At 43.2% G+C, this 25,773-nt stretch overlaps 1 protein-coding gene across 1 annotated transcript in view; it reads left to right on the top strand.

The window, feature by feature from the left end:
- Positions 1–25,773, top strand: part of RP1 (RP1 axonemal microtubule associated) — a 1,491,030-nt gene that overhangs the window by 1,347,405 nt on the left and 117,852 nt on the right. The window contains exons 33-35 of the mRNA XM_078686181.1: positions 5,892–5,924; positions 12,547–12,716; positions 16,815–17,034. Coding sequence (XP_078542307.1) covers positions 5,892–5,924; positions 12,547–12,716; positions 16,815–17,034 — 423 coding nt within the window. The remainder of the gene's footprint in view (positions 1–5,891; positions 5,925–12,546; positions 12,717–16,814; positions 17,035–25,773) is intronic.

The raw sequence follows: 25,773 nt of genomic DNA, 5'->3' as shown, positions 1-25,773 counted from the left end.
TCAAAGATCTCCTATAGTAGAGGGATATTGCCTCAATCGATGTGCGGTGATTTTATCGGACACCTGGTAGTGTGGTGTCCATTCCATCGTTAGGGGATCAGCTGGCTCACCTACCCTCCACGCTGGCACCGGATTCAGGTCTCATACCCAGGGCTCTTCTTCTAACAGTAGGACATTAATGAGCTGATCAATGCTGTTATTTATTTATTTATTCAGTATTTTCTATAGCGCAAACATGACCCAGGATTGGGTGTCAGAGCACTCCACAGTACATACCATTTAATTTCCGTAGTTATACAAAACCTTAAGTGGACTTCCACATGTAAATGCTCATTCTAAAAGTGGCAATCAATTAGCACTTACAATTAACACACATACTGATTATTACATCAGATCAACTCCTGTTACAATATTACGTCATCAGTAAATTACACCATGTGGCTTTTTAGATGAACTTGTCAATCAATGATAGCGAACTGGAGTATGATATCCCAAGATTCAATGTAATAAAATGGCGGGACTATTCTCCTGCAAAAATTGCCTACAGGAACAGCCGATTGTAGAAGAACAAGATATTGACTGCCGTACTCAAATAGACCCCTAGCAGTGTCCGCTGGTAGTTATGGGAGGAATTTGCTCATAAGGAAGAACTTAGGGGCATATTACCAACAACTAGCGATAATTTTTGTCTCTAACTTGTTTAGAGACAAAAATTATCGCCGCACATCGGCGATTTTTATCGCAGATAAACCTTGCTATTAGTAAGGTTTATCGCAAATGCGATAAAAAACGGCCGCAATGCATGAATATCGCTGAAAAGTCAGCGATATTCATGCATTATCGAGCAAATGCTCTTAGCCATGTTATCCACCTCCCATTGGATAACATGGTGAAGAACTGCTCAGGGCAGGTGTTAGCTTTTGGAGATATTCGCGAATATCTCCAAAAGTTGGTAATAGGAGATAGCGATGTTAGCGACTGTTTCCAGTCGCTAACATCTTGGCACGCCCACTTTGCATGTCATTAGTGATAAATATCACTGACATGCAAAGCGGGGCCCAAGATGGTCGCTATCTCCTATTAGCTGTCACTAACTGGTGTTAGCGACAGCTTGGTAATAGGGAGATAATTTTATCTCCGCTTTCTTGGCTTTTAAAGCCAAAAAAGCGGAGATAAACCCCTTGATAATATACCCCTTAGTTTACTTTTTGAATAAAGCAGTGGACGTGATTCTTATAATGTACAGGGAAGCAAATTCCAAATTCTTGGTGAGGCTCCAGAGAAAGCTCTATCACATGTTCTCTTCTTGCGGAACAATGTAGGTTTCAGTTAAAGATCTCCAGTGCTCTGAGAGACTCTGCGGCAACCAGATATAGTAATTTCCTACAACAACTTCAACGACCGGACACCTGACTCCTCAACCACTTCCTCCACCGGCAATGCGAGCCAGCCCACCGTCTCCTCCTGGACACTGGTCACGACCGAAGAGACCGCCTCGACCATGAAAGACATACACTCAGGGGCACCCACAGACCCCTGCCCACTGCACATCTACCACAGAGCCAACACCGCCATCGCGCCAGAATTACAAAGTACCATCAACACCACCTTCAAGTCCGGCACTTTCCTCGACATCTGGAAACGTGCAGAAGTCAGACCCCTGCTCAAGAAGCCCTCAGCAGATCCCACGGACATCAAGAACTACTGGCCCATCTCCCTCCTCCCCTTCACAGCAAAAGTCACTGAGAAGATCGCCAAGGCTCAACTAACAAGGTTCCCCAAAGATAACTACATCCTTGATCCCTTACGATACAGATTCCTCAGCAACCACAGCTCTGAGACCGCCCTACTTGCCGTCAAAGATGACATCTGCACCCTCCTCGACCAAGGACACACAGCAGCTCTAGTCCTACTCAACCTCTCAGCAGCATTCAACACCGACTACCACCGCATACTCGCTGCCAGACTCCACAACGCAGGCATACAAGGAACCACCCTCGACTGGATCCGCTCATTCCTTACCGGCAGAACCCAATGAATCAGACTGCCACCCTTCCTCTCTGAACCCCCGGAAATCAACTGTGGAGTACCCCAGGGATCATCACTCAGTCCAAACATCTTCAACATCTACATGGCCCCGCTCGCCGCCATCGTCAGACAGCACGGCCTCAGCATAGTATCCTACACTGACGACACCCAGCTCATCCTCTCCCTCACGAAGGACCCCACCACCACCAGACTCAACTACCAGGAAGAAATGCAGGTTGTCACATTATGGATCAGCAACAGCTGCCTAGCGCTCAACTCGGAGAAGACAGAGGTCCTTATCCTCGGAACCTCCCCGTCAGCATGGAACAACACCGGTTGGCCCACCGCCCTCGGCAGCCCCCTGACCACACGGAGCATGCCCAAAACCTCGGCATCATACTCGACTCCTCCCTCTCCATGAACTGACAGGGCAACGCCGTCGCCTCCAGCTGCTTCAACACCCTCCGTAACCTCCGAAAGACCTTAAAATGGATCTCCCCCAAGTCAAGGAAGATCCTCACCCACGCACTCATAACCAGCAGACTGGACTATGGAAACATCCTCTACGCCGGGATCAACAAGTCTCTACTCCACAAGCTCCAGGCAATACAGAATACCGGAGCTAGACTCATCCTCTGCATCCCTCGACACGAACATATCAGGCAATACCTACGGATCCTCCACTGGCTCCCCGTCAAGAAAAGAGTCACTTTCAAGATACTCACCCATGCCTACAAATGCCTTCACAACACCGGACCCCAATACCTCAACAAGAGAATCTTCTTCCATGTACCCAAAAGAAACATCCAATCTACCAACCTCACCCTCTCAGAAATCCCGTGCATCCGCAGAGCCAGAACAGGAGGAAGAGCCTAATCCTACATCGTGGCTGAGACCTGGCATGAGCTCCCATTCGACATCAGACGTACCCCCTTCCTGAATGTCTTCAGGAAGACACTCAAGACCTGGTTCTTCGATTGAACTGAGCTGTTTACCCCTCCCCCCAGAACCTTGAAACCCTCACGGGTGAGTAGCACGCTTACAATGCCCTAATTGATTGATTGAAGGTAAAGTGGTGGTTTTAGTGCAGCACTTTGTGTGTGATACATGCCATCTTTAGATGGATTCTTGCTTCGCATGGAAGCCAATTGATCGCTTTCAGAGGTGGAGTGATGTGGTATTAATTTCCTAGATCCTGTTATGAATATAGCTGCTGCATTGAGGCAGATGTTTAGGGGAGCTGTTGAAATCTTGGGTAGACCTGAAAGAATTGTGCATCCGTACTGCCGTTTTATGGTCAACTGTATTGATGAACGGTTTCAGTTTTCTAAGATAGCTCATATGGAAGAGGGCTTTTTTTGCCATCATGTTGATGTGTGTTTGAGTGTTTAGAGCCTTATCCAGCGTAAATCCCATAGATTTGGTAGAGTTTACTAGGATCGGTATACAGTTTAGTGCAGTGATCGTCTTGGTCCATTTCTTTATCACAGTTGAGCTTGTAGGAGGGGTAAACCAGAAGGAATTCATTTTGCTACAATTTAAGCTTAAGATGATTGATAGATAACGATTGAACGGTCCTCTTTAATGCCTAGTTCATTGTGTTAATCTGTTCCAATGATGTAATCTTCATATACAGCTGAGTGTAATCTGCATACATGTGGAAGGAGATGTTTGCCTGCTGTAATATTTCTATTAGTAGTTCGACATACAGATTGAATAGTGATGGGGAAAGAGTTGAACCCATTGGTACTCCAATTTGAATCAGGGATGTTAGAGACAGTTTTTGCTTCACCAGGAATCTTTGCGATCTGTTCCATAAGAAGGATTTAAGCCATTTTAGGACGGTTTCCGATAATCCCAACCATTTTTCAAGACGGTCTAGTGATTTGACATGGTTTATGGTGTCAAACGCAGACAATAGTTCGAGAAGAACTAGAAGACAAGTTGTGTTACAGTCTAGAGCTAGTAGTGCGTCATCTACTATGTGCAGGATTGCTGTTTCCATACTGTGATCTAGTGTGAACCCTGATTGGCAGTCGTCAAGTAGCTTGAATTCGGAAATGTGTTGGATCAGTTGTTGTTGAGCTCATTTTTCCAGTACTTTGTCCAGCATGGGAATATTTGATACTGGCTAAAAGTTGATTGGGTCCAAGGGGTTCTCAGTAGCTTTTTTCAGGAAGGGATGGCCTGGCCAGTTTTTCGGCAGTCTGCTAAGGATCCTTGAGCTAGTGAAGCATTAATAATCTTATTCCAGATGGGCATGAGCATATGATTGATAGAAGACCAACATTTCGAAGGGAGAGGATCATTGTTATGGTTGTTCTGTTTTATGTTCAACAGGTTTTGGCAATGCCATTATGATTATGAAGCATGAAGGTTGTACAACGAGCATTATTTTTAGGCGTTGATAGTGCGGGTTGAAATGGATGTTTGGCAAGTGTACTATTTAGGTTTCAGGGATTTTCTGCGGCATTCTTGAGTTCACTATCCAGGGAGCTAGCTTTAGTTGTAAAGAATGAAGAGAATTCTTCCAGTTTAGATGTTAATAAAGAGGATTTGGCCATTTTGTTAGATTGATCTTTTAACAAATGGTTTACTCGGTCTGTTTTTTGTATTATCAAGTTTCCTGCTAAAAAAGTATTTTTTTGCTATTAGTACACTTTTTTTGCAGGTGTGCCTGGTCGTTCTTAGCAGTTTTAGCAGTTTTAGCTGGGGGGATGATGGGTGTTGTCTCCATTTCCATTCTGTTAGTCTGAATTTTCATCTTTCTTCATTAGGGGATCCGTTGAACCATGGGTTCCTATCTTTAACCTATATTCTTTTGAGTTTTGAGGCTACGGTGTTGATTGTTTTTGTCATCGTGAAGTTGTTGTGTTATGCAGGAACTTATGCAGCCCCATTTCTGTTGTGTGCCTAGGTCTATAGAACAGTAATGCAAAGGGTTCTCTGAATGAAAATAAGATTTCTGTTGACTTCACACCAACAGTCAGGATGAAGGATGTTCTAAAAAGCCATCAATTTAGAATGCAGGGTCTAAAATATTTTTGCCTGTAAACTACAAGTCATTGCACTTGCTTTGTAAGTCATCCCTCCAATCAAATCCGGCGCTCCTGGGACATTAGGATTCACATGGACTATTGAGCCTCCATGCTGAACTTTGTGATGAAATCATTACTTGTATAGGACCTGTGTACTGTCAAAAGTGTGAGTGGCTCTATAATGCATTTGTGTACTTTCAAATAGTGAATTCATATTGGGAATATATTTCTTATCACTAACGGCACCTGTCAATATTTTGGTATTAATCTTTGGGAATCTGCACAATGCATGACACCCTTGTAACAAACAGCAAAAACATTCACTTTATCAATAATGGGACCAAACACTGAAACAAAACGCTAGCAGTCAACCACGCCCAATATAGCTGCAGAGGCATAGCAGCAGACCAGTGCCAGGATATGGATCTCGCATTACGCAGAGAAAGCACAGCTAATATAGAGGCTTTCCACAAAAGCTCGGTATTTCAGACTCTTGCCACTGTTAAACCTCAAGGGGAGTAACAGCATTCTAATAAAATTGGGAAAGGGCTTAATTCGTTTCCCGTCTGTCATCATATTTCACAGACCTTGACATTTTTGGTCCTTTTTTCAATATTCACCCCCATGTTGTGTTAGTGTTAAACTTGCACTCAGCGCATTTGTCTATTTCCTGTATAAATCACCTAAATGTGGTATTATGATCATAGTGCCAGGAGCTGAATTGTTTATCCAAGAATAAGCACACAATTAACAATGAAATATGTAAAATGCAAAATATGGATGCATGCATGTTATAAGTCACTAGCTCAAATCTTTATGTTCCAGAAAATGAAGAGCCTCAGCCAACATCTAGAAAAGGTAAGAGATATGATTTTATAATTTACTTAGATTCTGAAGACACTGAAATAAACGGCTTTTGGAGCCAATTATGTAAACAGATGTATTAAAATATATATATATGTGTGCCTATAAGTTATATTTTCAAAGCAAACAATGAAAATGCGGGAATATGCTTTGTAGTCCTGTGTTTTTTGCTTCTAATAGTACATGGGAGTGGGAGAAAGAACAGGGTGGGGGAGTTGCCTAGGGCTCCGCGTTACGAGACTCAGTGGCCCAATATTGACAATATCCCACTCATACTATTAGATTTTGTACATGTGTGCTAGGTTATGGTTCTCAGACTATGTCGAATCCTATGTTTTCTGTGCTTTTTACAGATTTAAAAAATAATGGAAACATGCTTGTGCTGCTAAGGCGTTATTCTGGCATTTTGAACACATTTCCCGTTTTGTGTGAATTGTAAAGGAACTCTCCCGAACTTGTGGGAATCTGTATCAGTCACAGGTTGACAAGAGTTCTCAATTGAGTACCTATTTTCACATGTGGAAGTTGTTAAAGGGGAAACATCCTTTACAACGCAACTTTTCCAACGCACTACCATTATGACGCAACTTTTACAACGCAAGTCATTACAACGGATTGCGCTGGAGGGCGCTCTAGGATAGGGAATAGTTTAATTACTATCCAACACCTTCCCTACTATCCACGGGGACTGGAGTTGGAATAGTAAATTAAACTATTCACTATTCAGCGCCCCCAACGCAAGTCGTTGGAACGACTTGCGTTGTAAAACCTGCGTCACAATGGCATGCGTTGTAAAAGCATGCGTTGTAATGTCGTACATCCTTGTAAAAGGCGTGCATTACTGCATTCAGAAGTATCTTGCAGATGTGCATTTCCACTATGTTAGACCTGTCAGCCTTAAGGTGGTGTTTACCTAAACCTTTATGCCTTCCCCTCCATTTTTGCTGATCTAGTTTTTGCTGACCGTAGGACTCTGCGCTCACTTTTTAAAACGTGGTAACATTGTCAATTGGCATATCTAATTTACTTAATAGCCCCTAGTAAAGTGGTACTACTTGTACCCAGGGCCTGTAAATGAAAGATATTAGTGGGCCTGCAGCACTTATTATGCCACCCATTTAAGTAGCCCTTTAAACATGTCTCAGGCCTACTATTGCAGCCTGTGTGTGCAGTTTTAAACTGCCATTTCGACCACCTGGGAAAAATACACTTTTTGCGAGGCCCAAATCTTCCACAATAATACATGTAAGTCAACGCTAGGGTAAGCCCTAAACAGTGTACAGGGCAGGATGCAAAGTATTAAAAAAAGTAGGGCATGTAATTTTAAGTCTTGCATATCCTAGTAGTGAACAAGTCTTAAATCCATGTTTCACTAGTGCAAGGCCTATCTCTCCCTTATGATAACTTTGGATTTACCCTATTACATTTAATATGCTGTAAATTCCTAATGGGAAGAGGTAAACAGTTCATGTTTGGTGTCTTCGGAATTATAATGAAAAAATCCTTTCATATGATAAAGTCAGATTTTAAATTACAGATTTGAAAATGCCACTTTTATGAAGTTAGAATGTTGTGCCTGCAGCCAGTCTCTGGCTTGCATGAAATGCTGTAGCTGACTTTTGAGCGTTGTATATTCGTTATGGACAGTCACACATAATAGAAAGCTGTACCTGGATGGGCCATCACTGGCAGGATGGGAAGGCAGAGCTGGGCACAGCCTACTTGCACTTCAACAGGCTGTGTCCTGCTTACACACAAAGGAAGGACTGCATACTCTCTGTAGTTAGTCTGGAGCAAGGGAAGGGGAGGCAGGAAACCTGTGCACTTCAAGGGAAAACCCCTAGAATCTTCTCCCATTTCAAAAGAAGCACCAGGTATACATATTGGACCTTAGACAACAACTTTTCACTAAACTACTTGACCTGTTCAAAATTCTGCTAGACTGAAAGACTGCTGCCTGCTGTGCTGACCTGCTGCCCTCTTGCCTGGGCAAGAAGGATTGGACATGTAACCTGAGCCCAGGACCACAAGAGTGACTCCAAGGGCTAGTCTGTTGTAGCCAGCACCTGGACGCTGCAACTTTGAGTCGTACCCTGCAAGTGGTGCCACCCCAGTCCTTGAACCTTGGAATTGGGCCTGAAAGTGCTCTGCAAGCCCATCTTAGGATCCAGTAGAACGGAGGCATCACCGCTGTGGCACAGCGCAACCGCTAGCAGAACCAACACATCACCTCTGCTGCAAGGATTCTTCCAATGCAAGGAATCTGTATCAACTTCATTGCCTGCATAAGAACCGATGCTGCATGATGCATCCCTGACACAGGCCCTCGCATTACAAATCTCTTGTTGACCGCAACTTCGACAAGAATGCGGAATTTCGCTTTACAAGCCCTGCAGTCTCTTCAGAACCAGCTGGTGGGTGAAGCATCCTCAACGCATAACTTCACTTTGCAGGTTTCCCTTGTCAATGACCTTTTCAACGACGGCACAGGACCTTGCATCCCACCCTTGCAGCTCCCCACAACCGACACATTGCTTCCGCTGCACGATGCAACCTCGTCATAGGACATCGCAACACTCCGGTACCAGGATTTAAAGTCCTCTGGGTCCAACTGGGTCCCCGTAGCCAGCCTCCTTTCCATTGTGGTTGACCTAAACTTGAGGCTTTGTACTGGTCCGGTGCGACCAGATATCCACAGTTAGCTCTTTGTGCTTTTCACGCTATTTTCACTGAAATCTTTCAAATTGCATGGCTTTGGTTTTACTGAATTAATTTTAGTTGTTTGGACCTTGTATTATTCATAAAAATTTACTCTTTTTGTCTAATCTGGCGTGGGATACTTTTTGTGGTGTGTTTTCACTTTGTTGATAGAGATGTTTTAAAGCCTTGGGAAAGTGGGCTCAGGCCCAGGCCCCAGCCTTTCAGCGGGCCACCTGATTGATCTGGCTCTGTTCTTCACTCAGTTATGCCCTGAGGACCTTAAACGATTCCTAAACATAGATTTTTTAAATACTATTTCTCTTTAATTTATTTTTAATACTGGTTATGTATGGAGTCTATAACAGACATGTTGCAAATAAATGTTGTGTTTAGGGCTTTCAACACCATGCAACATCCATAAAAAGAAGTTTATTTTAGATCAAAACGGGACCTCACATATGAGAGATGGCAGTGGGTCGCACAGATTATTTGCAATAATATTTGTGAGCTGGTGCTATATTACACATATCACTATCCATGAATATTAGATGGAAACACATTTAGAATTTGGACCCTTGTGGCTGTGCAGAGGCAGTGACCTGGAAAAGAGGGCATGAGTAAAACTGACATCGGACCATGAATTCAAAGCTATTCCTAACATGGACCCCCAAAATATATTTGGCTCTGGGCCCCCCAAAATTCTTAAGATGTCCATGTTTGTTACTGTTTGAAGTGTTGCACAAATACTTTACACCTTTCCTCTGAGTGTGGTTTTGTGATCTGTCAATGCACCGGGACATAATCATGGATTGGTTGTGGCATCTGTAGTACAGCTCTGGACTTGTTTCTTGTCCTTAAGGAGTGAGATACCTATAGCAGCCGCGGCCGGTAGTGGGACTACTAGCCGGGCGGTGACGTGGGGAGGGGGAGGGGCAGGGTGGGGGTATTAATGTATGGATTATGTAGCTTTACAGGTAAGTAAACAAAAAAATAAATAAAACTAATTTCGTTGTGTCCACTGCATCACCAAATGCGATGCAGTGCGCGCAACGAAATTCATTTTATTTATTTAGATGTTTACTTACCTGTAAAGCTACATAATCCATACATTACTACCCCCCACCCAGCCCCTCCCCCTACCCACATCACCGCCCGGCAGGTACTCCCACTACCGGCTGTGGCTGGTCTATAGACATCACTGAGTGAGAGGTGTGAACAAGAGGAATACATAATGAGATAGTTATCGTAACTCCTTGTTGAATGCATGTGTGTACAAAGTACATTCAACTATGAGGCCAATGAGATTCAGTCTGCATCAACCCTGGTAAAACACATTAGAAGACAGATAGTGAGATACATCATCCCCAGCCTGGTGAAGTGTATTGCTGGCATTCTTTAGCCTTGGATTTAGTATCATTCTCAAAGGTGTGAGAGGATAGATGCGTAGGTATGGAACACTGAGCTTTTAGCAGGGGCCTGCTGATGATCTCTTCCTGTTCCCCACCATTTTAGTAGATAGACAATGTAAGGAGGTTGAGATAGTGTTCTCCTGTGTTATCCAGAGCAATCACCCAAGCATAACCTGCCCCTTTATCTCTCCCAGAAGTGCTACTCACAAACTGTTGATGACTGCAAGCTGCAAGTTCTTCACGCTCACATGTGCTAATTTTTTGGGTATTGCAGTTTGAGATATCCCTCGTTGCAACCTTTTGTGAAAACCATAGTCTGAAACAAATGTTGGGTCTGTTCTGCAAGCGACTCCATGGAAAATAGTTCCAGTGGAATTAGGATTCCCTGTCTTAAAACTGTCTGTAAAAGTGAGAAGAAAACCTCTGTACTTGTTTCTAAAATTTTCGCTGAATGAAGAGGTAGTAGTCTGCAGAGGAATTGCAGAGATCCAAGGCAGGTGTCACTGAAATCTGTCTCCCAGGGGTAAGGGACATCACTTAGAAAGTCTTCAAGAAGTTGCTGGAGAAGCTGTGTGACTAGCTGTGTACTGGAGCTGATGATGATGAGCAGAAAGTACCTCAGGAGGAGGAGACTGCCCAGAGGAGGCCAGCTGCTGTGCCTGAGCGGAGTGGATAGCCCAAAAATGTGGATTCGCATTGAAGTGACTCTAGAGCCATCCTGAGCCCACCTCCTCAATCACTGTCAAATAACATGGACATGTTGCACCCAAAAAGAAGAGTGAGGGATGTTGAAGCCAATATGAATGCTTGAGTGGATATCCCTGCATCGCAGTCACTGTTTAAACCTTTACATGCTTGCTCCACAAATATAGGAGAAGGTGAGAGAGCCTGTGTCCTTAGCCTCCTAAGACTGGGCCTGACACCTTCTTCTGGCTATAACGGCGAACACAGGATTAACGAATACTGGCATTTGTTTTGTGCCTGTTTCCTTGTAGCAGCCCCTGCTGAACGCCGATGGTTTTCACTGGGTTCCCACACATCATCTGAGGAAGGCAAAGCTTCAATCATGCACTCCTGAGTGACGGTATAATGTTAGGCCCTCATAACCTCTACGCTCTGGTAACCTCTGCACCATTGACATTGAGATTATTTTGGCTTTAGGAAAAGCTACAATGATGGTTGCCACTGGCTGGATCATTGAAGGACAGGCCACTGTTATGGCCCAGAAACTACTGCTTGCCTCCTGTCCCCCAAACAGGTTTTGACACTCTGTCCCTGAATATTTACATTCACTTTTCCTGTATTGGCTAGAATCTCAAAAATACAAAAGGTGTTTTTGTCTGCACCTAGATTCTATGTTGTTGTCTCTAGGTACTCGTAGTTCTACCATTAACAGATCAACTACGGGAAATAAATCATAATACACTGCATAGTTATCACTTTCTGATTTAGCTGAAGACCCATGTAAATGAATTTATGAAAGCCTAAGGATCTGCTCAAATCATCTATGAAACTATAAATAAATAGGACCCACATAATACTGCACATTAAGGCCACTTGGGGTTTCTAGAGAAGCATTGGTAAGAGACACATCCTGCTGTGTAAGGACACATATGGGATATTGGAATCCAAATAACTTGCTGTAGAATAAAGGTTTCAAGAATAATGTTTTCTGCAGAGTTACAAGACAAACCAACAGAGGCTATCAAGCAAAAAGATGCATCTATAGAAATAGCTGTTACAATCAATCAATCAGGCAAATTTATAGAGCGCGCTACTCACCCGCTAGGGTCTCAAGGCGCTGGGAGGGATCCGTTACTGCTCCAAGAGCCAGATCTTGAGTTGTTTCCTGAAGTAGAGGTGGTCCTGGGTCAGCCGTAGATGGATGGGGAGGGAGTTCCATGTCTTGGCCGCCAGGTAGGAGAAGGATCTTCCTCCGGCGGTGTCTCTGTGAATACGTGGGACGGTGGCAAGGGCGAGGCTGGTCGAGCGGAGCCTTGAATCATCTCAGCCTTGTGAATAGTCATCTAAGCATAAGATGAACAATGGGCAACGGCTAATAAAGCATCAACATAATATGTTATTTGCACCATAGCTTAACCCATAAACCAGGCAAATAATTATAATAGAATGTTAGACACAGACTCAAAAATTTGAATCTTTTGGAAGTAGGTTGATTCATGCTGAGGCATTGTAGAGGTTTTGCTGCATCTCTTGGCTCAGACTGTCAATTGAATTTAGCTGTTGATTTACCCCTCTTTCCTACTAAATCATGCCTTAATCCATGGCGGTAGCAAGTGAACCTTCAGTGTCCCATTGTGTTGAGTGATAGCTTCAGGGTTTGCACATCCCTTCCTCAAACGGGCATGAATGTATGTGTGTCTTGATTTCAAGAGTGTGAAAGTTGAAGTCAAGGTATCCTTATGGATATTGCTTTAATATACGACAAGAGCTTCAAATATTGTTACTGGTTGTCTACATATAAAACTTCTTTTACTTCGGTTTAGGTGGCCTGTGGAAGATAATAGTTAAAACTGCGAAAGAGTCACCCAAACCCGGAAAATCCAGAATTTCGATAGCGATATATGGTTCGAATGGCAAAACAGGTGACCAGCTACTTTCTCCACCAAAAGCTGAATCCGTGTGTTTTCTTCCTGGTGCAGTGGACGAGTTTCATGTAAGTTGTGGATGTCACTGCATGCAAGAACTGCATTTCGTTAACACGCTTCTCAGTTAGATGTTGTACCTTCAAAATTATACTGACTTTCTGACAGCAATTTGAATCTGAATGTTTGCTTTCTGTTCATGTATACAGATGGGAATTGAACTGAAGAACATCTTAAGATCTCTCCCCTTGCAGAGTGATCTTAGAACTATGTGTCCTTATCACAGTTTGACTTTCCTTATCAAATATACAGCACCTTTTGTGCAGGTTACAATTCGATTGAACTGATTAGCAGGGGTAAGTCTTGGGACCTGCTCATTGCTATCAACTCACCCATATTTTGTGGATGTCACCGTCTTTTTTACTTCTAGTCATCTGCTTAACAAACACAATACTTCCATAGACCTTAATGGGGTCCTCCACTTTTCAAACCTATATTCTCATCCAAAAAGTGTTCATTCACCTTAACGAGATCACATCTGACTTTACCTGCAATTTTAATTTAAGATGTGAACATATATGCCTGCGTAGGTGACAGCTGCTACTTAGCATGCTGGGGTTGTGGCTTCTCCCACTGGGCGATGTTTGGGCAGCACCAGAAGGCAAATTTTGAAAAGTACAAGTGGGCAGGCACTGAGGAAGTAGCACCAGATGTGATAAGCAGAGCCTTTGGCCCAGGCATGGAGATGAGTACAGAGTGTAGCCTTCTACAGTAACTATGATGTGCGATAGGCATTATGACACATACATGGTAGATGGCACACAGTGGTAAAGATCACAACATATGCAGCTCTTTATACACTCTGTGCATGCATAGCAACATTCAGGAGCTCTTGGAAGGGCATCATCTTATCGTGTAGTTCCCATAAATCTATATAGGATCTGCACATTTAGACAAAATAAACTAAGGGATTGGTGTCTAGACTGATTCCAGACACCCCCAATGGATATGTTAGCCTTTAGACCAGCTAGTTCACAGTGCCACCATAAGCCCCTTAACTTTACCAAGGAGTGAATAGTTTCTGGAACTATCGAACATGACAACCCTTGATCCTTCCGGGATCGTGGAAACAGTACAGTACTTTCACTCAGTCACTCATGCTCACTTCTTCTCAGAGAAATATACAGAATAAATGATGGGAATGTCTTTAATAAGCATTTATTGAACCAGCGTAATTTTAGTATAAAATACATGTGCTGCTACAACCATTATTCAGAAACAGATATTTACGATTGCAAGCGCCAACAGAGTAAATATAAGTTAGAAATCTACCATGGTGCTAAAACAGTGAATACATGCAGGCATATAGATACATGGCAAGGATGTATGACGTTACAACGCAGGCTATTACAACGCCTGCCTTTACAACGCGGTTTTTACATCGCATACCATTACAACGCATAGCGCTTTTGGGTGCTGGATAGTGAATAGTTTAATTTACTATTCCAACTCCAGTCCCCGTGGACACTAGGGAAGGTTATTGGATAGTAAATTAACCTATTCCCTATCCTAGAGCGCCCCCCAGAGCAATGCGTTGTAATAGTTTGCGTTGTAATGACCGCGTTGTAATGGTAGTGCGTTGTAAAAGTTTCGTTGTAAGTGATGTTTACCACATGGCAATAATCAAGCATGCTCCTAAAATGCGAACCCTAACTAAATGTACCTAAGTGTACCTAGCATGTATGTAGGTGTGAGGCCAAGAATCCCCCTAGGAAAGAGCCAACTCCATTACCTGATGGGAAATAACAAAGGACCCCGAATTGGTTCAAGTTGGACAACCCGCAAGGGATGTCAGAACACTGTGTGCTGGAGTATCTGTGTGCAGGGACCTCAGCGTCTCATGTCAGCATGGAAGTTTCTCCTCTAGCTTGCCTAGCGAAGATGTGATGCTTGTACACCCAAAAGGTACCCTCAAGGGGTCTACCTAGAATGGTACTGTGGGCCTGTTATTCTAGGATGACGATAGTGGTGACTCTTTTACAGAGTTATTATACAGAAGAAAGTAATCCGGCTGTAATACTAAGAATCCTCTTGCATAGTAAATTAGGCTCGTTTTCAAAGAAAACCACACAACATTTATTCGGCACATTACTAGGTAAAAGGTCAGCGCCAGAGCCGTTATGTCAAGCCAGGTAGGACAAATGTAGGTAAAAGGTCATACATCAACCTAGACCCATATTGGGGTACATTGGGGCTCATAACAATTCTCTGTGGATGAGGTTGAGCGACAGCTTCTGAGATACTCTAGACTAGAGGCTAAGGTACAAGCAGATAAGGTAGTTCAGAGTAGAGAGTTCACCATGCAATGTAATATGCTGTATGCATTATGAACCACAGAGACTGGGTGGAAGGAACACTAATGGTGAGTTATTTGTAACCTTCATTCTAGGGGCATGCTTTGTTTCCATGTATGGGGACACAGTGTTCTTCCCTTTCACATCACCATCCACGGATCCTCACTACTCTGTGAAAGGGGGTAGGAGAGGGGTTATCTCCATCCCTAGGGACAAGCTGCTTTGCCCATCCATGCTTACCCCATCCCTGTGCAGAATTCATACAAGTTAAGAAGGAAAATGCCATCACTCACGATGACTGGCACATGAAACACTGAATGGCTGTCATGTCAGCTGAACCAAAATGTGAATGATACAGTGATATTTTCAAAAAGAATGACACATTTTTCCTCCTTATCTATGCTGTCTTATGGGCTGCTCCAGAATATGCATAGCACTTCCAACTAGCAATGATTGAAGGGGACTATCCCAAACTGCCTCTCTGTAAATATTTTTCTTCTTTGCAGAAGCTCAGGCAGACTGCTAAATCTATATTTATGCTAGACCAAAAACATGAATTCTCTGAACATCCAGTCTACATCAAGAAGTTAAACGTAGAGAATGCTATCTTCTCAACCAACCATGAAGGGATGACTACCTGCAGAAAATGCAGTAGGTTGAGTAGTGGTCATCTTTAAATGCAGAACCCTCCATCTGCAATAAATCACAATTCACAAACTGTTTGGAAATTGAAGATCAGATGCTTATCAAGCTGTCTCTGCAAGTTCCAAAAATCCTGTACTTAATATGAGGTACATACTCCTCTGAGTGGTACAGTCTGCTTAGTGCATAACCAGTTTATCTTCCTATTGAACATTATGGTTCTGGACATCTCTTGTAACCTGAGACCTTTTCCCTGACTTCTAGCACTAAATAATTTCTTTGAAATGACTTTCCTTATTCTTTAGTGAACTATTACTACAGTGAGACTGCATTGAAATAACATCGGATAACTTGGCTCACAATGCACAGTGTAAAAAATGAATATTGTGATATTTTAGAGCAACGCTTGAAGTAGAGAACGCCACGTACAGTTCCATTTAGCATATGAGTAATTTCTTCTGAAATGTACAACTCGAAAGATAGATTCTGAATATCTGTTTTCGTTGATAAGAAATGGTAGTTTAATGGTTTAGTATTTCTTCTATCCAGAGATGCACTACAGTTGTATTTGTATCTACTGAGCTGAAGGCAGCACAAGTTAGCTTATGGGGTTACCTTTCTCCCCCATAGACTAATAGGCTAATAACCTACTTTTGCACAGGCAACCTTCAGAATATTCAGGAACACCACTATCAAATGTACAAGACTAGGACTGTACAGCTAGAATGTCTACATAAAGAAGACCTCCCTCCTTCCGTCAGAGAGTAAGGATCCCTAGAAGAATAATAGCTGATATAATCCGATGATTACGTTTTTGGATTGGATTTGTCTGCACTTTAACCCACACCCCTTACAGTAGACCAAAAACTGCACATTGATACATCCATACTGAAAACTAAGTACTACAATTACTCTCTAAAGATGTGCTGCCTAATCCAGTTGCACCAAAAGCACAGTCTGACCCGTCCAATAGGGGAAACAAAGTTTTCAGTATCAAACTTGTGACTCAGTCATTCTTTCACTTAGATCCTCTGCAGAAGTGCAGCAGAAGGAGCAACAGGTATTCATAAATGTTAGAATCTATAACCATATATTTCCTCTAATGTTGGTCCTTGTATGCTATTGTCAATTTACAAACAACTGTTTATTAGAAAGTACCCTTATTTTTTGAAGGTAAATACTGCAGATGTAAGAGAAGTGTACAAGGTTCGGATCACATGTGATAATGTTCCAGCTTTCAAAGGATGGAATTTAAAATCTTTACTTATGAAAGAAAAAGAGACTAATCAAGAGATACAATGTACCTGTAACTGGCGGTTCTCTACAAGTCATGAAAAAGTGGAGATGATCAAAGAATTCCCTGCAGAAATAAAAGGAAATCAGCCTTTGCCAGGTAAGAACTGCCTGGGTACAAAAGTGTGACGTTGATTCCTGGTGCAAATAGATTACAGTTATTGAATGCTAAGATTGGATCAGTGAGTAAGAGGGCTTAAAACAAGGGCTTTATCCACAGTTCTTTGGCTACGTTCTAAGTTCACTGATATATTGGAGTAGCGATATGAAGCACATAGGCACAGTTAGCATGTTTACTTTCTTTTCTTGTATCCTCTGAGATCAAGTTTACTCTACCCCCTTATCATACATATGATATACCTTAATCTAAATATCTCAGATAGTCATTTCCCTTGCAGGGAAATAATCCAAATGTTAGAGTGCTCATATTTTTTACAAATAGCAGAAGTTATATCAATTGTAAATAGATAGTTCAGGAGATCTCTTCAGATGGGGAGGCTGCAGAGATCTATGATCTCCTGTTGGAGCCCCAGGCTATGCTCTGCTGTGGCCTTAAAGATCTCCTCTGTTCAGCGTTAGCAACAGGATGTTTCTTGATTCCCAGGAGAACAGCTTGGACCTCACTTCAGGGCGACCGCCATCTTGGCCATGCCCTCTGCTCCCACTATTTTTATTACTTGGACCTTTCCCCACAATGACAATTGCAACAATGGCCACCTACACAAGAGCCTCCACTGGAAACCCTGAACCTCTGTGATGGGCCTGTTTGAACATCTATTTATCCGCAGCACATTGGTTTTATCTAAACTAATCTCTATCCAAATGAAAAAGGACAAGGAATCAATGAGGGGGAACAGGATAGCAAGGAAGTTTAAAGTTCTTTAATCATAAAGAGGATATTTCCCACATATTGTGGCTTTGTCAATTCCTTAATGGTTTCTTATTGTTGACACCAGTGACTTCTGTAACAAGCAGGAAGAGCAAAGGTGAGAGTGGACAACTCTAACTGATCCCCCAATGAGAGGATGAGATTGCGCCTTCAAAGTCTATTTGCACCAATGGATCCTCATATATGTATTTCACCTTAACTAGGTAGGGTGGACCAATCGGGGCATCGGTCAATGTGCAAAAGAGATACCATTCTACACTGTCAAATGCTTTCTTAGCCACCAACAAGACAGCAATTGTGTTGGGACTGGCTTCTAGGTACTCAGGGACCACCCACAATCATGGTCATTTTGCAGCAACTATAACTTCAGTGCAGGTACTGGGTAATAAGCTGGGAAGAGGTGGGGTGGGCAATAGACAGCCATCGTGAAACAGCAATGCTCCGCCTCCAGCATTAGTGATCTCAATATGGTACTACATAACCATCCTATACACAATTCAAAAAGAATGTTCAAAATGTCCGATGTCTGTGTGCAAAAGAGGTTTTCTCCTATGATTCGGATAGCTAGCCAACTTTTATTCAATTCACATAAAAAATCCACAGATGTGAGAGACATCCTGGATTTCAACACACACTCCTCCCAGTGGTGCCTGGTTATCGTTAAACGTGGTATGGTGTAAATATTCACACCAAATTTAGCAAGTTGGCCATCTGCTACTCTTAAAAACCTTTTTTGACCAAAATTCCAGGCTATGAATCAGCGGTTATTAAATATTCTAATACTTTCATTGTGGGTCAATCAAGGCCCATTCTCCCTACGGTGAAGGGTTGGCTGACACAAGTATATGTTGAGAAAATGTTGGCAGAACTGAAAATGTTTAGCACATTTTACCCACATTCATTCTAAAAACAATGAAAACATATAGGGGCAGATTTACAAGCCCCTTGTGACACTTTTCTGCTGCCGTTGCATCACTTTCTGTGACGCAGCAGCGGCGTAAACAATGCGCCACGTTGCGGCCCATTTGCAACGTCACACATCTAGGGAGATGCATCACATTGCAAAGCCTTACTTCACATTATACTTTCGTCAGGTATAATGTATGCATTGTGGGCGTTCCCATGCGGCAAAGCCTCGTAGAAGTGACGCAGTGAAATCTACAAGATTTCACTGCGCCCCTTTCTAGGACGCCACTGCGTCAAAACGTTACACCTGCTTGAAGCAGGCGTAAGGAGTTACACAGTATAGTGAGAATAGGCCTCAACATGCATTGCTTGCGATGCGACTGCAACAATGCATGACTTTTGCACCAACAGATGCTTCAGAATTTCTGACTCATCTGTCAAACCTGCGCCATGGCACGCCGTATTTTAAATACAGCACATCGCAAGGGTTTTGCAGGCTGGTGCAGGGAAACTGTTGCATCTCTACAGATGCGTCAGTTTCTTGTAAATCTGCCCTAGAGAGTTCAGTAAAAGCAATAACCAGATGGGGCGTTTTTACAGAGCGTCTTTCTTCACTGGTAGCATAGTCAGTGTGGCAGGGGCCCTAGTGCAAGGAAGGGAATTGTCCACCTGGCTGAAGTTTAAATTATGAAAAACAGCAATAATCAGAGTTCGGTGGGCCCCTCTGGCATCTTGGCCCTGGTACTACTGCACCTGCTCTCCTTTCGAAGCTACACCACTTTTCTTCACTCCTGCTCTTCACTTCCTTTTCATGTTTCCATGCTGCTCTTTCAAATAGGTTTTCACTCATGTATTGAATGGCAGTCTCCTTGGAAACAGAAGGCTGGATAACTAAACGCATAGAAAAGTGTGAAACTTTACAGTTTCAGGTCGTAGACATCAGAGCTACAGATTTCACAGGCTCATACAACAGTGCTATAATGCAAGTTGTGGAGGCTTATTGGTTTGGACAGCAGACCGGCGTCATCAATTATGCAGATTAGGATCTGCAACAACAGTAGTGATTATCACAACAGAAGCCCATCATTTTCATGGGAAAAAAACATATTTGTTGTTGCAAAATACCAGCTTATCATTGTCATTAAATGCATGTTTGATTAAATATTGGTTTGTTACTTTTATCAAGTTTTCACAAGTATTACTTTCACTCACGGATAGAGTCTGACTTGCATGCCTTTGTATTTACATCAAATGACAACAATGCCCACAATCCGCCATGAATTACTAACATTATGCCAGGATCAGAACTACACCAGCCTTTGCACTATCATGCCATCAATATTCACAAAATGTCAAGAATAACTGCAATTATGCTAGGGTCAGTATTAGATTGTCTGTGGGCATAATCATCCTATAATGCTGATACAATGCCCAAAATACCAGCATTATGTCAGAAACAGCTGGAAACTAGGTGGTGGCAGGACCAAAGCTGCACCTGACATGGACACCCTCATGCCATAGATGCCCACAATATATTAAGGATTACATGTTATGCCAATGTCAATATTACCCACATTTTATGTTGTCATCATAATGCTATGAATGTTCACAAAACATCAATCCATACCTCCATGGTGCCATAGTCAGCACTGCATCAAGAGTGAGCACCTTTATGAATCAATGTTCACCATTGTGTAGAGGGTTAGCATTAACCCATGGTTGGCGCTAAGATGCCATAGATACTCACAGTATGCCACAAATTTCCACTAGTGTCCTAGTGCCAACAAAATAACAAGGGAAGGCTCCATTATTCAATGGTTTTTTAGCAATATGTCAAGAATTAACAACATAATGCCCCAGGAAGACAAGTACTTTTGGGTGATAAATATCTCCTACTATAAGTTAAGCCCTACAGAACGGGGCTATAACATGGATAGGTATGTCCCTGTATATACTGGCCCTTTTCCCTCTGTTAAAATTAGGCAGGTTTGACCCAATCAATAGGTGTGGTATTTATTGCATTCACTAATCACCAGATGCAATAAGCATTGCACCACTTTTAATTGCAATTCTTGTGTAAGCAAGTGTTTTTGCAGAGATCATAAACTACAGACACACTCAAGATTTATTGTATGACAAGCAAGAGCAACCAGTAAGCCAATAGCAACCCGAGTCAGTACACTTTCTTTTCTGGAAATAGGTTAGTGACTCCCCAAAGGAGGTGGTAACCCACTTGCAAAGGGGACCCTCCTCTTTACAAATATAAAAAAAGTTAGCTTGGGAGTGGGAAATGGTTCCAGGGAACCACTGCCAACTCTTAACCTTTTTTTCAAACGTTTTTTTTTAATAAAAATCTTTGTGCCTTAAAGAAAAATGGCTGCATTAAGTAAAATACTTTATTTACGTGCAATTACAGACATAGGGCCCGATTAGGAGTTTGGCGGTCTGGGAGCGGGCTGCCACACCACCACCCTGCTCCGAGACCACTAAACAGGGCAGCCAGCCGACTGCTAGATTAGGAGTTTCCTCGTGGTCTGGCAGGCAATCCTTTGGCGTTCTCTCGGCGGTGCCTTTCATATGACATGTGCCCACCTGCATGCACCCCCCTGCATAGCGGCACAAGTTACTTCACTACCACCCTCTCCATGGTGGGCTCACCGCCTTGGATAGGGTCACAGTGAGGAAACTCATAATATGCTTGGCAGTGCTGCAGCGGCACTGCCAAGCATATTGCAGCCTCCACTGCTGCACTACTGCCAGGGATTTCCGATCCCTGGCAGTTGCGGTGGACCCAAAATGGTTTGACCGCCGTACTCTAATGCAACAGTTGGATCACTGGTGTGGCGTTCCCTGCCTGCCACTGCACCTCCACCACTTGTTCAGCGGTCCAATGGACCACCAAACTCGTAATCAGGCACATAGTTATCTGCTGTCCCTATACCTGTTATGGCATCCAATCGAAATGAGTCACAATTTGCAACCTACCTCATGAATATTGATAAATAGTAATTTTGCAAGCCAACCTAGTAATACTTAAGTCGGTTTGCAAAATTCGAATTGAGGTGCAAAAAGTCAGTGTGCAATTTGCGATTACTTTTACAAATCAATTCTTAATGCCTATAGCCCTTATTTTACTCCCTTGAACAGCAGGCAACTCGATGTAAAGCATTTAGTATCACAAACCTCTCTTATAGGGCTGTCAATCTCAGGACACTCCCGTGGGACACCTGGTAATAAGCCAGGTCATCCTTTAGCATGCTCAGTACAATGGGATCATTCCAAAAGAAGCAGTCCATAAGACCATCCCAAATTCATCATTTTTACTTTGTCACCAATCTGCAGTAGCAACCAGGCTGAATGGGATTTAAAATGCTTCTCAACACTGTCTGTACAATTCTCAAATTCCCATATGACATGTGTATCTAGTGCTCTTTCTTGGGGGTCAGCCATAGTCAGGATGGTCCAATAATTTCCCAAAAATCAGATGTTGGCCATCCACATAGTTTTCTTGAAAAAATTGGTAGGTGTAGGAAAGTGCTCTTTTATATGTTGACCCCTCCCACTTTTTGCCCCAATGCTGATACCAGTGCTGAAACTGATACATGTGAACTACTAACCCCATTAGACAAGGATTTAAATCCACTAATACGTCACTGATAAATTGTACCACTGCTACCGAGGGCATGGGAGTTTAATAGGTCACCAGGGCCTGTAGCACTGTTAATGCCACCCCGAGTGACCCAAGTAAACAGATGACAGCAGTCGTGCCAATGCAAACTGCTTGAGCAGTGCAAACTGCTCAGACTCGAGTTTGCCTTCTCCATGGGCGCAAGGTCGATGCGCTATTTTTAATATATGCCAGTAATCCCTAAGGTAGGCATCCTTAACCCACAAGGCAGGGTGCATTATATTATAGGTGTGGACATATAAGTGCAAGCTTATACATCCCTGTAGTAGCCTCTTTACATTAAGGGCTACTGTAAGTGATCAGGGGGCCATAGGATAACATGGGCTGGCACCCAGGCAACCCTGCAGTTGCCAGCTCCATTATGATCCCACTTTGGTATCAAACATGATTCTCATGCCAGAGATGATGTGGCATGTACCCAGGTGGCAACTCTGAGGTTGTCCACCTGGTTGCCCCAGACTTTCCTGTGCCATGACTGAAATCCTGCAGCTACTGCTGCCAAGACAGAAATCTCACTCCTTGCCAGGAGGTGTGAGGTGTGAACACTCCCAGGATTCTGATACAATGGCCTGCCTGGGAGGGAGGTGTTACCCCCCCCGCCCAACAGGATGGCTAGTGCAGTGGCATTTCAGAGTGGTGAGCTTCAAAGCTTTCACTGCCTCTCATGTGCAAGTAGGCTTCCTCCCAGAGTAGGAAGAGCCAACCCCCTGCCCCAGGGACATTTGCAACCCAGACAGGTGAGAAAATTAGGGTTAGGAGGTGTACATCCCCAGAAGGATAGCCATTCCCCTAGGTTTCTGGCATTTTTAAAAGTGGCAAAATAGAGCATTCTGAGTAGAAAAAGTGCAACACTCAGGAAGTGATCACCTCAGGTGCATATTAGCTGCTGGTGCTAGTATTCCATTGGCTACTTGCACTCAAAGCCCTAACACGCCTAAGGGCCAGATGTAGGTAGCTAAATACCGGTCGTAACGGCCGAAAACCTTATTTTAAGGAATCGGTAAAATACAGAATCCTTAAAACCTATGTAGCTAGCACTCAATTGAGTGCATTGTTGCTTTAAGGATTCGTTATTTACCACCAACTACAAGTTGGTGGTAAATACCGAATACCTTTCAAAAAGCAATAATTCGCTTTTTCAAGGTGCCCTTAGAGCATGTATGTGTGCCACATGTGCACACATGCACGATTCAGGGGTACAACAGGGGTCAATGTGGCACGCTGCCACCCTCCCGCTATTACTGATTCAGTAAATACCGAATCTGTAATAGTGAATGGCTTCCCATTCCCAATGGCTTCCCATTCATTCCTATGGGCCTCCAGGCCCGTAGGAATGAGTGGGAAGGTATTTCTTATTACCGAATCGATATTACCGAATCGGTAATAAGAAATATTACTGAATGAGTACATTTTACGATTTATTACCTACGACATATTTACCGATTCCTAAATACCGAATCGGTAAAATTCAGTATTTAGGAATCTGTAAAATGAGATTACCTACATCTAGCCATAAATCTAATACTTAAGGGATACCCCTGGCACCAGAACCTCAGTACTGGTGGAGTTGGCCTAACGGCTAGGGCGCTCGACCTCGGACCTGGGGATCTGGGTTCGAGTCTCGGTAACAACGCCATAAACCTCCTGTGATTCTGGGCAAATCACTTATTCTCCCCGTGCCTAAAAATGAATGCGTGTCCTACTGTAACGTAACTGGTGCTATGTAAAGCGCTCTGATACCTGATTCAGTTCGGGTCTAGTTCGCGCTATATAAAACTCTGCAAAAAAAATACAAAATTGCAAAAGAGGAGACCCGAGTCTGCGACTACAGGATCTGCACAATGCAAAGGCGCGATACTCTCCACCTGTGGCAACCACTCTGCACCAGCATGACTACAACTCATCTTGGACCAAAGACCAGTTCCCCCAGACAGTGGAACCTCATTGAGGGCCAAAGACAACTCCAACCTCCTTGCACTAGTGGCACTAGTCCCCCGAAGTCCGCAGGTTTAAACAACATTCCAGAACCAAAGAATCACTGGCCATCGGCAGAAGTAGATGGTCCTGTGCAATGTGGGAGACATTGTCCTGACCTCCAGCAAGTGTCAGGTTGCTACCGTTTACCCCCTGGACCTCCTTACGTCGAAGTATCTATATGCTGACCTTACTGCTGGCAAGGCTTGTTAGTGCCCAGTCTGGCAACCACCACCTTTACTTGAGGTTCCACCTCGAGGGAATTCTGCAGTTCCTTCAACCAACCACCTCATTGGCCTCGTTGTTGACTTCCTGCATCCGTTTACTCACCCACACCGTCTAAGTGGTAAAACCAGCTTCCCGAGGCTCCCGCTTCAGCACCAAGGACAGCCAGAGCAAGGCTGTACCTGGACTTTACGAGCCACTTAAAATTCTACTTACTGTTGTAGCCTGGTCCTGGGTATTATGAGGTTAGTACATAGTGAAGCCCAGCCAGCCTCACTGCATAATACTCAACTTTCCTACTGTGGGGGTGCAGCAGGACGTAAAACAACAAGAAAGTCCAGTCCTACTTTCTTTGTTAACAGTACTGGTAACAATTTTTTCCGTCTGTCTCCTCAACGGATGACCTTACCCCTTCTGGCCTACTAAATTTACTAGCAATATGTGGCAATAGATGGCTACTTGAGATCAGCAATTTGCAAATGAGCTAACTGAGGCAACAGCTTCAAAGTACAAGGGATCTAATAGATGTTTTGTCAAGAAGTTACACCATATGATAGTGCTTTAAAAAATAATGGGTCTTTTATTATGTATAGAAAATCTAGGTCTCTTCTATATGGATCTGAAAACCCCTGAAAGTTCCAGCACATTTTGCAATTAAAAACAGTTTTAATAGGGTGTGCTTGGTAAGGCGCTCCAGTTTAAAATCTTTGGACCTCTATGTACAACATTATCACTTGGCTACAGATTTGTTTGTTCCCATTTGTCCGCTGAAATCTTCAGGTCTAAGTTCTTTTAATACACATTGTTTTTACCCATTATTCACTGGAATAAGTGGTAGATGGAATCTTACATTGTGTCAGGTATTGTATGTTACATCTGCCCTTAGATCTGATTTCTGAGGTGTAACGTCTTCCCCAGTCCAGGAGCATGCAGATAAATTTCACCACATGGGAGCTGCTGTTAAACACTTCTTCATTCCTCAACATATAATTACACACTATGCAATATCTCATACTCAGCACTAACCACATCTTGTCACCTTCCCACATATGATGTAATTCCGGTTCAGAGTCTACCCCAGACCACAAGAGTCCCACTGTGTATGACATCGATATGTTACATCTCCCCCTTTGTTAAAAAAAAGGTGGTGGACATAA

Source organism: Lissotriton helveticus, chromosome 4_1, assembly GCF_964261635.1.
Source record: "Lissotriton helveticus chromosome 4_1, aLisHel1.1, whole genome shotgun sequence".
NCBI classification, from domain to species: Eukaryota; Metazoa; Chordata; class Amphibia; order Caudata; family Salamandridae; genus Lissotriton; species Lissotriton helveticus.
The sequence above is the reverse complement of the archived record's forward strand: the minus strand, read 5'-3'. Positions and strand labels throughout refer to the sequence as shown.